A 14,341-nucleotide genomic window follows, 5' to 3' on the forward strand; every position below is an offset into this window, starting at 1 on the left:
AAATATGTTTATCTATTTAGTACTGTATTGGAAATAAGCCTCTTGAAGAAGCTTATCATTTATGTACTCCATTATGGATAAATATTACCTCCGGTAGAAGATTATCTATATCTGATACCGTAGCAGCTTACAAGCAACTTACACAGCAGCTTGCAGTAGAAGCTTAGAAGCAACTTACACAAGCAACTTACAGTAGCAGCTTACACAGCAGCTTGCAGTAGCAGCTTACACAACAGTTTCCTTTCTTCTATAAATAGAGGAGATTTCAGTTCAATATGTACATGAATTTGAAGTTGAATAATACATCAATCTCTCTCTATACTTGTCTTCGATTTATGTACTTTCCAGTTTTTATTGTATAACAAAAGTAGCCTATTGGAGATGTTTGTGCCCTCTATTTTTTTCTAATTGAGTAGTTGTATTGTAAAATTAGATGAAACATGATTGTTTGGGAAGTTTGTTCCCTCGAGTAATGTAACCTCCCAAATTTTAGGTAGAGTCTCACATCGACAAAACACAAGAGGGATGGTGGTATATAAGTTAACAAGTCTTAGATCCTAGTGACGCATTTTAAACTCGTGAGAGCCTGGCCAGAGCGGATAATATCACTAGCGGGTTGGACTGTTACAAGTAATCTTTGTTAATTAAGTAATACTATTATATTACGAAATTAAATGAAAAGGGCATGTGGCAAAATACTAAAGATGAGAGATAATTTAATACAAGTCCACATATATAAGAACGGGCGGGCCAGGAAGGGATGAATAAAAGACACCCATGTGATAATTTATTACAAGAGTAAATAAATGCTGTTTGTACAATCAAATGTAACATCGCTTATAAATATAGTGTTGGACTCTTGCTCTATACTTCCCCCACTTTCTACTTTTCAAACAGCCTGGCTCTTTTAATACTTGCAATTATTACACAAATATTTTGGGGTAATTCATCGATTTATTTTTATAAGTTATATTGTTCTACATTAATGTATCTTTTTTGTCGACAAGGAATTCAAGCGCCACTGTGTAATTTTGATATGCTAAGTTAAGATTTTGAGTTTATAAGTTCTAAATTTTAAAAAAAAAAAACAACTTATTGGTTTCAAGATAAGTTATTTATACATATTCAGTGATTTAAATTCTCTATGGTAAGACAGAGAGTAAATGGTCTCCTATGGCCATTTATAATTTGAATAGAAGAAAATAACATTTTCAGATTTTTTTATGTTATTTTCAGATTTCTTATGTGTAAAAAAGAAGATTTTTAGTAAAAAAGATATAAAAGTACTAAAAGAAGTTTTACCGAATCATAAAACCAGATAATATCAATAGAAAATAGTACGTATAGAGTGTGTGCAGGATGCTTTAGCATATTAATTGATATGAATTTATAAAGCCAAAACCATGAAACCTATTAAGGACATACATAAATAAATAGATAAATAAATAAATAAATAAGATTACATTTATATTGATGATAATAAATGCATGTGATTTGGTGGATGTTGGTGCTTTCTTATAGGTAAAGGCCATGCATAGATGAAGATAGAGACTGATCATGCCCTTCCTACACTCGTGTAGTTATATTCCACCACAATTTAATTTATGCAGTTGCAGTGTTGAAACCAATTTAATTAATTTTGTACGCTGCTGCTTCTCTTCCAACTTCAATAGTTCAATGTATTCAAACTTCAAAGCTTTCTGCTCCATATTATAGATATTCATAATTGAAAGTACTATACCTTTTTTTTGGTTTTCCACCCGTGTCCATTACCCACATTGGGGCCCGACTAAATCCGAATTCGCGCCGGAAAGTCCAACATTGGAGGGTAAAGCGCTCCCTAACGAAGGCGACTCATATCCAGGGACTCGAACCCGAGACCTCTGGTTAAGGATGAAGAAGTACTTACCACTCCACCACAACCCTTGTTGGTAAAGTAGTATACCTTGTTAAAGAAGTAAATAGTAAAATACACACACACACATATATATATATATATATATATATATATATATATATATATATATATATGTGCGCGCGCGTTCAAATACTTGAAAATAAACTAAATTGATGTAGTATTGCAAAAATATTATTATATAAATAAAAAGAAGGAAATATTAAAGTGATGTCTGGCAAAGTTTTATACAACTAAAGCACGTTAAACATGCTTTTTGGTAATATTCAGATGGGATTTAGAACTTAAATTCTATAAGTTTCACTTTTAAGGTTTTTTTTTCATTAAAACTATTATATTTTAAATTTATGAGTTCACATATATTATTTGTTATTGCGTCGAAAGTACTTAATTTATATGAACCCGGTGTCACAATCTGCATTTCTGGTTATAAATCATTGGACATGATATGGGACACCACTCCATGTCTCAATTAATTTATCCTTTCAGACCTGCCTGTTTTCTTGTATTTTAAAGGCATTATGTGGTTCATATCTTTTTTTTAATAGGAGAATCTTTGAGGAAAAGATTTAATTCGATGATTCCTTTTATAAAATTAATTTCTCATCAAATTTAAAATAGTTAGATTAGAATTTGGAGTTTTAATGAACAAAAACTCAAAATTTGAGTTTTATTTTCATGAGTTCGAACTTAATGATTTTTTAACGACTCTCATTCGGTGGACTCTCTTCTTTTTCTATTTACTACTATATGTCAAGTGAAGATAATATAAACCTCAACACTACATGATAACGTCATTTCTGATAGAGTGATAAATAACAGGGAAAAATAAATTCACACTATGTGATTACACCAAATCACGTCTTAACTCGTTATAATTAAGTGTTAAATTAAGGGGGGAAACTCATATAGTTTTTATGTATAAAAAAAATAGTTATTCCCAAATACTTGTTATTTCAGAAAACAAGAGAGAATTAATTATTTTTTCAGTTTTATCCTTAGCATTAACTGTTCTAAAATTAAGAGGCACCACAAATTGCTCAACTTATTAATATTTTCTTAATGGGTATGTAGAATCTTATCTTGACAATTAAACAGAACGGATCGGTATTAACAATAACAATATATTCAGTGCGGTCCCACGAGTTGGATCTGCGAGGATAGTGTGTAAGCTAACCTTACTCCTACCTTGTATAGATAGAGAAACTTAAGAAATATAAGTAAAGAGAAGAATCCATGTAAAGAACGGAGAGGGTAAACACTTGTATTAAATATAGTATGATTATTGTCTTCTCATGTTGTTATTTCGTTTTCAACATCAATTGTGTTGATAATTAAACAACTCAATTAGTAATAATTCAAATCGAAAGAGACGGAGGGCCACTGTAATAGAGAAAGAACCAAGGTCACAGAGCAATAATATAACACTGATTTAAACATGATCTCCGTCGCTGATCCAAAATCTAATCGGATTTTGATGGATTTTGAGGAGAACCAGACAAAAGTGCAAGATATTCTGTCTTCCACGTCACCTTTTCATAGTCTATATCCTCTTATTATTATTTTTATTATATTATTGTTTCTTGAAAAACATTTTATAGCACAATATACTATTCCTAATACTTAAAGGGACCATACCATATCAAGAATGACAAATATTAAATTTCTTTGTCTTCACTTGGCTCATCTTGTTATATGGTGACAGACTCGTAAGGGCAAAAATTAAAGTGACCTTTACATAATGGTCCTCAAAAATCATATAGTTTATATGATGTTATCACGGCTAGGTATATCCTTGTAATTGTCACACACAATTTTCTAAATTCTAATAACTGAAACATATATCGCGGAATCCCCCTATTCTACAAAAAGATGAAATCTGAGGCTAGGAAAAAACCAACAACAACTTTTCGATCGTTATTTTTGTCTGCCTTGCTTTTACAGCTTTGATTTCAACTCGAGTTAATTTTGAAAGTGAAAGTACTACTTTTCTACTATTAGCAAAGAAGAAAGGAAATTAATCATTACAATTTAAACGCTTTTTAAAGTTTTTAACGCCTTGGTCGTTTGTTTGGTGGGTTAAAGGATAATAATCTCATGTTTGGTTATGTGTATTAATTCATTCAGGGAAACATTTTGTACTAAAATACTGGTGGGATAGCTAATCACATGAGATATCTCATCCCATGCAGACACGAACTAGGATTTTAAATTTATGGTTTGGGATTCTAATCCTTTTAAATTACTAGGTTCTAATTTAATATTCAAATAAATTTTTTTAAGATAAATATAAGGTTTAAACCAAAGCTATTGGATTCGACCGACCCGTAGCCGACTCTGTGGCTCCGCCCCTGATCATCCGATCGAATATCCCTGTCTATCACATCCTGATAACCAAATCGACTTGCACATTGAAGTGTTCTAGTTTACTATTTTCTGTATAAAAACTTACTGTGTAATGCAAATTAACCATGATATTTATACTCTTGTCCGTTTTGACACTAACAATATAATGTATTTAGAGTTAAAGTAGTGCGTTATCGATTAGCTTTCAAACGTTAAACCCTAAACTATAGCCGGATACTTAGGTGTTCTTTATCAAAGATCAATATGATGAGTTGCTATAAATATACTATTTTAATTTAACTTGTTGTCTGAACTTGGTGATTGACTAGTTTTTCCATCTAGTACTATAATTAAAGATAAAATTAGACGTTAGAACGTCTTAATTGTTATGAAATAGTAAAAGAAGAAGAAAGAGTATTACAGAGAAAAGTAGAGGGAGAGAATTCTTATTGATTTGGGATGATTTACAATGGAATAGGACCCCTCTATTTATAGGGAGAGGGTGACTTAGCCACCAAGTAATAAACCCTAGAATCTCTCTAAATATAGATATTCACCATAAATAAAATTGTATTTATAACACTCCCCCTTGAATGTCTATTCAACCGATAATATGCCTCGTTAAAACCTTAACTAAAATAAAACTCAATGGGAAAAAAATTCTAGTAAAGGAAAAAGAGTACACATATCTAATTATAATACGCCTTTTGTTTGCCTCGTTAAAAACCTTGCAAGGAAAACCCAGTGGGACAAAACCTTGTAAGGGAAAAAGAGTACAACGCGTATTAACTCCCCCTGATGAGAGCATCAATTCACATCCTTGAGCATTTGCATTCCAATCTTGTGCATCATCTTCAAAAGATCTTTGGTAGAGACTTGATAAACAAATCAGCCATATTAACTTGAATGAATATATTGCACCTTGAAATCATCATTCTTGATAGAGATGAATTGTCTTCATATGATCTTGTTGGAATCGTCAGTTCAATATCTTCATATAGAGGTGAAAACTCTTGCTATCATATTATCTGCCTATAGTTATAGCAAGATACATTTGTGCACAAATTGCACTGAGGATGTAGTACTTCATGACCATGAATTCTATATGCTTTAAGCAATTTAAATCCTTCAAGGATTTTAAGTCATATAAGCCATATAATAGACTTTAGATGCATATCAAGCTTTCATGTCATGCTAGACATATAAGATATCGAAAAACTGATTGCATATACCATTGACTTTGTACTTTCAAGTGTTTGAACTACATGTTCAAAACTACATGTCTTTCATATGAAACCAATTCTATTTGAATTGTGTCTCTTCTATTTGGCCGATATTTTTGTGTCTGTAAGCGACAGACTTAAGATCCTTATCTATACTTAGCGCTATCATAGATGTCGTCGACAAACATTTTATATCAGTTTCAATATAATTTCATAATGACATAACATAGAGATCTCTTCATTCATATATTCAGGTACCTGAATCTCTCATGAGATTTTATCAAGTGTTATGTCATGTGATCTTCAAGATCACTTGCCTCCTTTATTATGATCATTTTGATCATTTGCTCATCTTCTTTATCAAGAAGTTTATTTGAAACTGATTGTCTATACGCTTTAAGCTTACCATAGACTTTGTCCTTCTAGGACTTAATAGTAGCATTTGCAATAAGAATATAGTTACTTTTTTTGGGTCAGCAAATGCATCTGGCATGCTTTGCAATATATTGCAAATGAATTATCCTTTTATGAACTTCAAGTTCATATTATTTTATTCGAGGATCTAGATGTACAAATGATAATTCATTCCACGTAACTTTTTCTCAACTGTTTATCATGTCTCCCCCTCATGTTAGAAAAACTAACTTGTTTCCTCAACTTTAAGAACTCATCTTTGTGCATTATGGTGTTAATTAAAATATACACCGCACATCAATAATAATAAGATGGAATTATCTGGTTCCTGACCCTGAACCACTTGTGAGGGGAAATTGTAATATACTTTCGTATATAACCTATATCAAACTGATATAGATAACTTTGTTCTCATAAGCAATAGTTTAGCTATTAAGTGGAGGCACTCAATAAATTATTTTGCTAAACCAACTGTGATGAAGATAAACTATCTTGAATAGGAAATCTGGAAATTATGCTCGAAATTAAATTATTGAGCAAGTTACCTCGCAAAATACCATGTTGCGGGTTATTAATAATCGCACATGCAACCATCTCATAGATGCATCTTATGTGGTATACATGGCTGGTGAATGGGCCCATATTCACCTTTGATATTTCCAGCATTCATGGGATTCAATCCCAATTTTAGTTGGTATATTAATTAATGAGAACAAGCAACATAAGAGAATTCGTAAAGAACTTTCTAGTTCTTTAATATTTACCCATGTGAATTCTCTTTTATTTTTGCACATCATACTTGAATTAACATGGCTAAACCAATTATGCCAACTGGATAAATTATCAATATTGATAAACTTCAGGTTTACACCATGATGTGTGCAATTATGAATAAACTCCAAGTTTATTATGATATGGGTTTTTATATCAATAAATATCCACTTCATTGTGGTATTCTTTTGTTTATGTAGTACAAATTGGAGAATAAAGCGGGTAGCTTTTCACATACATATTACCCCGCTACAAGTTGTAGTAATAGAAGATGTTAAATCTTTCCTTTATTTATAGTCTCAATATAATCAACAGCTTTCGCGTATACTTTGGAAACCGAATAAGTTTCTTTGAGACTTACTACAACACAATACCTTATTGGTAATTAATTGTGTTTCTCCAAAATAGTATAATTGGCTCTTGCAGAGTTCTCAATTAATTTTGTAGTACCACATATTCATCAACACCCATATGGTGAATATCTCATTTTAAAGAGAAAGTTATACCATTATGGTTATGGTCAAAATTATATGCAAGATCTGTTTCTTGCATTACCGTTAATCACAATGCCAAAATATTTTGGCGTACAATAGGTACGTGACCAATGACCATTCATGCCATAATAATGACATTATTTTCTTATATCATCTCAAACCTTCTTTTAGAGGTGAGTGTGGTATATTCACTACCACTAGCACGTTCATATTCTTTGAAGAATGAATATGTATTCATAAATCAGATGTTGTCACATTCACATCATGAATGGACCATAATCATCTATATGTGCTTTATAAAATCTCATGTCAAATCGATGACAAATATTACTTTCATAGAGTGAAGGATTATTTTGAGAATCCTTATTATTCTCATTATCACAATGATGACGATCATAATTTCGTCTATTGCCACGTCCACATCCATTGATACATTCATAGTAATAATTTTGTCTTCTTTCAGACTTATCACATACTGCTATCACATTCTCTTAAGGGAATGAGAATGGAGCAAATTCAATGGGACGGGTTTTCAATTCTTTGCCCACAATCATACGTGAATTTGATCATGACGGACATAGAAATTTTACCACTTCAGGTGGTTATAATTTCTTACAAACTCCTTTAGAGTTATAATCAAACTTTGTTGTCTTTGCTTGTATATAAAATCAAAGTATAGAATAAAAGAGAAAAATACGGTAAAATACGTACCTTAAATCCAAAATTTAATCATGAAGGAAGTTCATAAAACTATTGACAATCATTATGCTCAATCCCAAAGCTTCTACTCAATTGGTTAGAGTCTCGTGCTGATAACGTGTTATAAAACAATAAAAGAAGAAGAAGAGTATTACAGAGAAAAGTAGAGGGAGAGAATTCTTATTGATTTGGGATGATTTACAATGGAATAGGACCCCTCTATTTATAGGGAGAGGTTGACTTAGCCACCAAATAATAAACCCTAGAATCTCTCTAAATATAGACATTCACCATAAATAAAATTCTATTTATAACATTAATTACAAAATAATAAGTATAAATTAGCATGATGGCAACTTTTGAGAAAGTGATTGTGTCCTTGATGAACTATTACGTATACCTACATCAATTGATGCTAAAAAGGTCTTTATATATCTACATCATAATTAATCCCTAGCTTAAAGGTGCATAATAAGAATTAAGATATTACTACTCCTAGTTAACAAAAGCAAATGAAAACTTTAAGAGGGCTTTTAGACTGCTGATTACTAAATTAATGCATGCACTAGGTGACAATTAGACTGCAACAATTAAAATAAAGTCTTTATCTACATCGGAATCCTTAGCTTATAGGTGCATATGAAAATTAAAATGACTTTTAGATTGCTGATAGCAAGAAATGGTGTAGTCTAAGGTGACATTTAGACGGCAATAATTAAAAGAAGCTTCAAAGTTGCATGCTACAATCATAACATAAAACATTATCTTAATTAAACTACTCGCGATCTTATCTCAATTTTTATGCCTTTACGCTTATTGAGGCCTTGAGGAGTAATTTGATAAATTGTTTAAGGTAATATCTAAAGGACATTGTTTTTTTCAAATGAAGACTTCGATATATTTGAAAATTAGGCAATGAAATACATTTATTTGGGAAATCAAATTATCAAAACACAAAAAATTAGAACTGAACAAACTAAAATAAAATAAAAAACAGCCAATTGTTGACTATACGGTTAATCATTCATGAAAAAGATCGAGTCACCTAGAGGCAGTGGCGGATGTAGTATTTAAAGTGATGGGTTCAATCGAACTAATAAGTGACGTGGAGTATAATTTATATATAAAAATTCATTAATTTGCAAAAAATAGTAAATATGTCATAATTTTAAAAATATAATGGGTACAAAGTCCAAAAACCCATAAAATTTAAATCTTGTATCCGCCTCGGGTAAGTGAAAATACTGTAACAACGTACGTAACCAACCATATCCTTGCTCCCAAGCAAGTTTGCCGATTCATTAGAGCTTTAGGAAGAAATGGTTTTTTGATCGAACTCAATATATACGCAATTATAATATTATTACTTTTAGCCCGTGCCGGAAATAATTTATATTCACTAGTCAAAAAAGTGTATAAAATTTGTATAATTGTTGTATATAACATACTGAATATATATATATATATATATATATATATATATATATATATATATATACAAAAATATATATTTTTCGGCTATTATTTTGAAGAGCGGCTATATAATGTCATTTTCCCTTATCTGACCGCTTTTTACAATAATTAATAATAAAAAAGAAGAAAATTAGCTTGCTTGTACTGCTTTTCGGCATGGTTCACTAATCACTGCAATACAGTTATTTTACTTGGTTTCTTTTACGTTGTTGTCGAATAGTTGATGGATCTATACTCTAGCCATCTTTTATTTTTTTTTATTCATCACCCTTTAAAAAGTAAAAATGTCTAGAGAGTTTTGTTAAGTCCTATAAAAGCACGTATGTTATTGAATTCTACTTCTACTGGTAAATTTTACATGACATTTAAAAAAGGCGAAATACATAAACAGCCCCTTCAAGTTGTCCTCAACGGTCAAACAAACACTTCAAGTGACCCATTTACCATTTTGACACTTCAAGTGTCTATTAAGCGTATCAAGTAAATACCCGAGTCCAACAAACTATGTGAGTGAATTACACTTGCCAATGACGTGGCAAATGAACCAATTAAAAAATGATACGTATAATTTATAATAAAAACTAACACATGTAATTTAAAAAAACAATTAAAGAAAAAGAACCCTCTGTGTCACCTATCTTCATCTTCTTCGTTGTTTCAAAGAGAAGACATAAATTCCAGCCACCATTGATTAGTTAGAGTACAATCTAAATTTCCAATTTCCCTTGAGGATAGCACGGTAAGAAGAAGGTTTAACATCCCTTTTTTCAGTTTCCGGCGCAGTTTCCTGTGAAGTAAGGACCTTACTTTTTTCATTTTTTTGATAACCTATAAAGAGAAAAAATGAAGAACGACCGGGAAAACCAGACACAAACAAAGCCGCAGAGTTTAGATGTGGTGCTTCGCCAGAATGTTGCTACCATGGCGAACACCGGAGCTACGTCATCTTGTTCGTCACAAAACAGAAACCTCATATTTTTCGATCAAATTCCAGTAAAAAATTGATAATCAGACGAATCACAACCAAGAAGATCTGAAGTCAAACCCAAATACAGCCTCCTACCATGAACCCAGGTGGTTTCCGGAGAACCTAGATGGTGGGGACAACGAAAGGGCATAATTTGGGTTTCAGATCAATGCCCAAAAAATATTTTGATATTATAAAATGATAATGTATCGTGGGACCCACTCTAAAAGCAAGAAAGAAGAAGTTTGATGAAAAACTCACGCGCTCAAATGTAACTAAAATACATGTAACTTGCGATGTCAGCGTGAAGTGTCTACGATACGTATTTAATAGGCACTTGAAGTGTCAAAATGGTAAATGAGTCACTTGAAGTGTTTGTTTGACCGTTAAGGACAAATTCAAGGGGCGGTTTATGTATTTCGCCTTTAAAAAAATACCAAAAAAGTAATCGAACCGTACCGATGCCGAAGTAAAACCGACATGATTGGGACGGTTTCAAAAAGTCTAATTTGGCTATACATAATAGAATAACTGAAAAATTGGTATGGCACAAATTTTATAAAATAATCGGCCGAACCGATCCATTGACACCCGTAAGTAGAACTGTATGCGTTTGAGTAGTTGTTTAGATAAGAAGAAATGCAGAATGATGTGAATTTTCACTGAGTCAATCAGAGAGTTGAAAATGGGAAAGAGAAAATGGAACAGTTGGGGTTTTGAATTGATTGAGCCAACACACTTAATTTAGCTATGGACATAAGACAATGAACATGAGATCAAAGAAAAAGAAAGAGAATCTACAATCTACACATGGTGTTTTTTCCTCACTTGTAAATTTCACACCACAATAGTCATTAATTAATTTGCTGTAACACACACATTAACATAAGGAATTATTAAATCAAAATCACTAGCTAATTTAAAAAAAAAAAAAACTAAATTAGAACATAGCCGAATCAGAGGGTGAAGAATTATTGACTAAGTTAAAAATACTATTCCAGTAATTCTTGTTATCTTCACAATTCTCACTAGCATTTCCGTTGCCACCAGCTTCGCCGCCGTTATCGGATTCCGTGCCGTTTTCCGACAAAACCCCGTCACCTGAATTACTACTAAGCAATAGATCTGTAAATGTTTCCACAAAATTGGCAGGGGAAATTTGCTCTGCATTTGACTTTAGAGATTCAGCTGTCCACGTATTGTCCATTGGCATAGTTAAATCTTGAAGTCCTGAAGTGAATGACACAGAATTTTCATTAATCCCATCTTTATATTCAGGTAATTGTCCTGTTGATGAGTTTCCAAATCCTTTCCAATCTTCTTCACTTTCCTCGTTATTCATAATTCCACCTTCACTTGATCCTGACGAATTTCCAACGAATTCAAACAAAACCGTAGAATTTCCTCCATTAATCCCTGGTGTGGAAATATGCGGCGCGTTTTGATCAAAATAGCCTAGTGTAGACGTAGGAGACTCTTCCAGGTCCAGTCCAGTGACAGAAATAGTCGCACTGCCACTGGCCGTAATTTCATTCATTGGTTTGGTCCAAACACCATTCCACGCCTTGAGTACGTCCAGACATCGAGAAGGGCCCACCACAGGTTTGTTAAGAGGACTAGAAGGTGAAGAGGTTGTAAATTCTTGGGAGGCAAATGATGAATTTTGAAAACTATTGGACCGCAGTTTGGATTGTCTAACAAGTCTAGCTTCGGCTTCGAGCCGCGCGCTTTCCCACTGAGCCATGTGGCTAAGGTTGGCTGAGTTCTTGGACTGACCGTCATTAGACAAGAGGGTGTCATTCTTGGGCTTGTGGGTCACTGGGTCAATGCCCATTTTCAGTAGCCGTTTCTTAAGATGCGTATTCCAATAATTCTTGATCTCATTATCTGTTCTTTTCGGTAAATGAGTTGCTATGGCCGACCACCTAGAACAAGACAATGAAAGAATTTAAAGGGTAAGACAAAAAAAACTTTGATTTTATCTATGAATAGGGACTTATTTTGTAATTGGAAAAAGAAAGTGAAAGGAAATAATAGAAAATTCAAACGAGTTGATTTTAGCTATTTGAGACAAAAAGACAATTCCAATATTGTCCGATAGAAGAGTACAAGACCCTTCATATTTTTCAGTGTAACGCTGAAGAAAAATACAAAGTCAGGTGTATTGGAAAAAATAAACGTGCAATAGAATTTGTGCAGATCTGAATATTAAAATGTCAAAATTTGGACGTATCTTAATGTCAGCTAAAGAAGACAAATCATGCAATGCAAAAGCAAATTGCTTTTCATTTAGTTCAGATTTCTGAAAATGGTGGGCAAAAACCAAGCTAAATACCTTCACACTATATAAGAAGAAGAGAACTAGATCGAGGTGAATTCAAAATCTAAAGTAATCGAATCCAAAATGAATCTGCAATTTTATTATCTGTATACACTCTAAAATTTTGAACCAGAAGAATGAACTAATTAGTAGTACAAATTAATAAAAGTGTCAAGGATAAGAAAAATTAGAGTACCTATTCCCTAAGAGAGCATGGAGTTGAATGATGGTTTGTTCTTCTTGTAAAGTGAATTTCCCTCTCTTGATATCAGGCCTTAGGTAATTAGTCCACCTCAGCCTACAACTCTTTCCACATCTCTGAAGTCCTGCAAACCGAAATTAATCAGCGTTATAAAAAGAATTTTTTACACTATCAGTGCAAGAAAGCTGAAGGTGGTGAGCGAGCGAGCGCACGCACCAGCTTTGGCAGGTAATGCACGCCAGCTACCATGGCCATGTTCTTCAATATAAGCCAAGAGTTTTTGATCTTCTTCAGGTGTCCAAGGTCCTTTTTTCAAACCAACTTTATCACAACATGGAGATCGACCCATTGGAGAAAAATGGATTTGAGTAAAATTGTAGCTATTGTGATACTTTATAGTATTATGTAAAATATGCAGTTGCTTCTACTAATAGAGATAAATGGAGATTGGACAGTAGTATAGTACTAGCGCTGAAATAAAAGAAGAGAGAGCTAATAAGTAAGGAGTAAATAAGGAGAGAGAGATTGAGAAAGAAAGAAAGGTCAGCGACAAGGACGGGATAAAGATATTAATTTCAGCACAGGACATCATATAGTATGAAATCATGTGCAATCTCCAAGTACCTCTTTAGGACTTTGCCTTTTCCCTTAGCTAACTTCTCCTTTTAAATTTTAATAATAATTCTATTTTATATACTTGCAAATAAGTTCTAGGTGGCTTTATTTTATTTTATTTTATTTTATCTTTGGCACACCTATTAAGAAAATACGAACTCCTAGAGAAAAATAAATGTATTCACTAAATTAACCTTAATTAGTTGTTATACTGACACATTGGAATATGTAAATAAGGGCAAATTTTGAAAAAATAAAATTAACTCCTTCTTGATTACAATTGAACATTTATTATGGACTAAAATAAAAAGGTAAAATGGTCACTTATTCTGGACCGGGGGAGTACTACGTTCCCTACGTTTTCATGTCGCTTTTATGATACTCCCCTATAGAAATGTTCTGACATGTTTAAACCAACAAGAAAGAAATGATATCGCTCTTCGTAGATAATGTACACCGATTTTTCTTCTATTTTTTATTCATTTCGAGTCGGAAATGCGGGCTACTAGTGGGATCGTACCACAATTAGAATAAGGAACTTTAGAATTCATCCTACCTGTTGATGGTATAATATACACATCTTTAATTTAATAGTATCATAAAAATAAAATAATCTTTTATTTTTAAAAGGTCGTGTCTAATTGAATTAAAACACACACAATAAAAGGGTGAGAGTATAGTCTTTCCTTTAAAGTAACTGTTAGGATCTTTTTTCATTTACATCTCAAACTTCATTTCATGTTGTTGGATTATGGGTCATGGGTCGCTCCATGTGGGCTGACCCGACCCGATTAGGAGAGATAAGGGAGAGAGGTTAAAGGGAAGTTACCACTAGAGCACTAACACCCACTAAACTGAACGTGGGTGAGTGGGGGGTTATCTTCCTTAACCGCTATTACTCT

The 14,341-nt window shown here is 32.7% G+C and overlaps 1 protein-coding gene across 1 annotated transcript; it reads right to left on the minus strand.

Moving 5' to 3' along the window:
* Nucleotides 1–11,098: 11,098 nt before the first annotated feature.
* On the minus strand, nt 11,099–13,349 carry LOC109214432 (transcription factor MYB34-like). The gene is made up of 3 exons (XM_019378349.1): nt 13,041–13,349; nt 12,819–12,948; nt 11,099–12,227 (listed from the first exon to the last, which is right to left on the minus strand). The coding sequence occupies exons 1-3, from the start codon at nt 13,171–13,173 to the stop codon at nt 11,243–11,245; spliced, it is 1,248 nt and encodes a 415-aa protein (XP_019233894.1). The 5' UTR covers nt 13,174–13,349; the 3' UTR covers nt 11,099–11,242.
* Between the last annotated feature and the right edge of the window lie 992 nt (nt 13,350–14,341).

Source organism: Nicotiana attenuata, unplaced genomic scaffold (assembly GCF_001879085.1).
Source record: "Nicotiana attenuata strain UT unplaced genomic scaffold, NIATTr2, whole genome shotgun sequence".
Lineage (NCBI taxonomy): Eukaryota > Viridiplantae > Streptophyta > Magnoliopsida > Solanales > Solanaceae > Nicotiana > Nicotiana attenuata.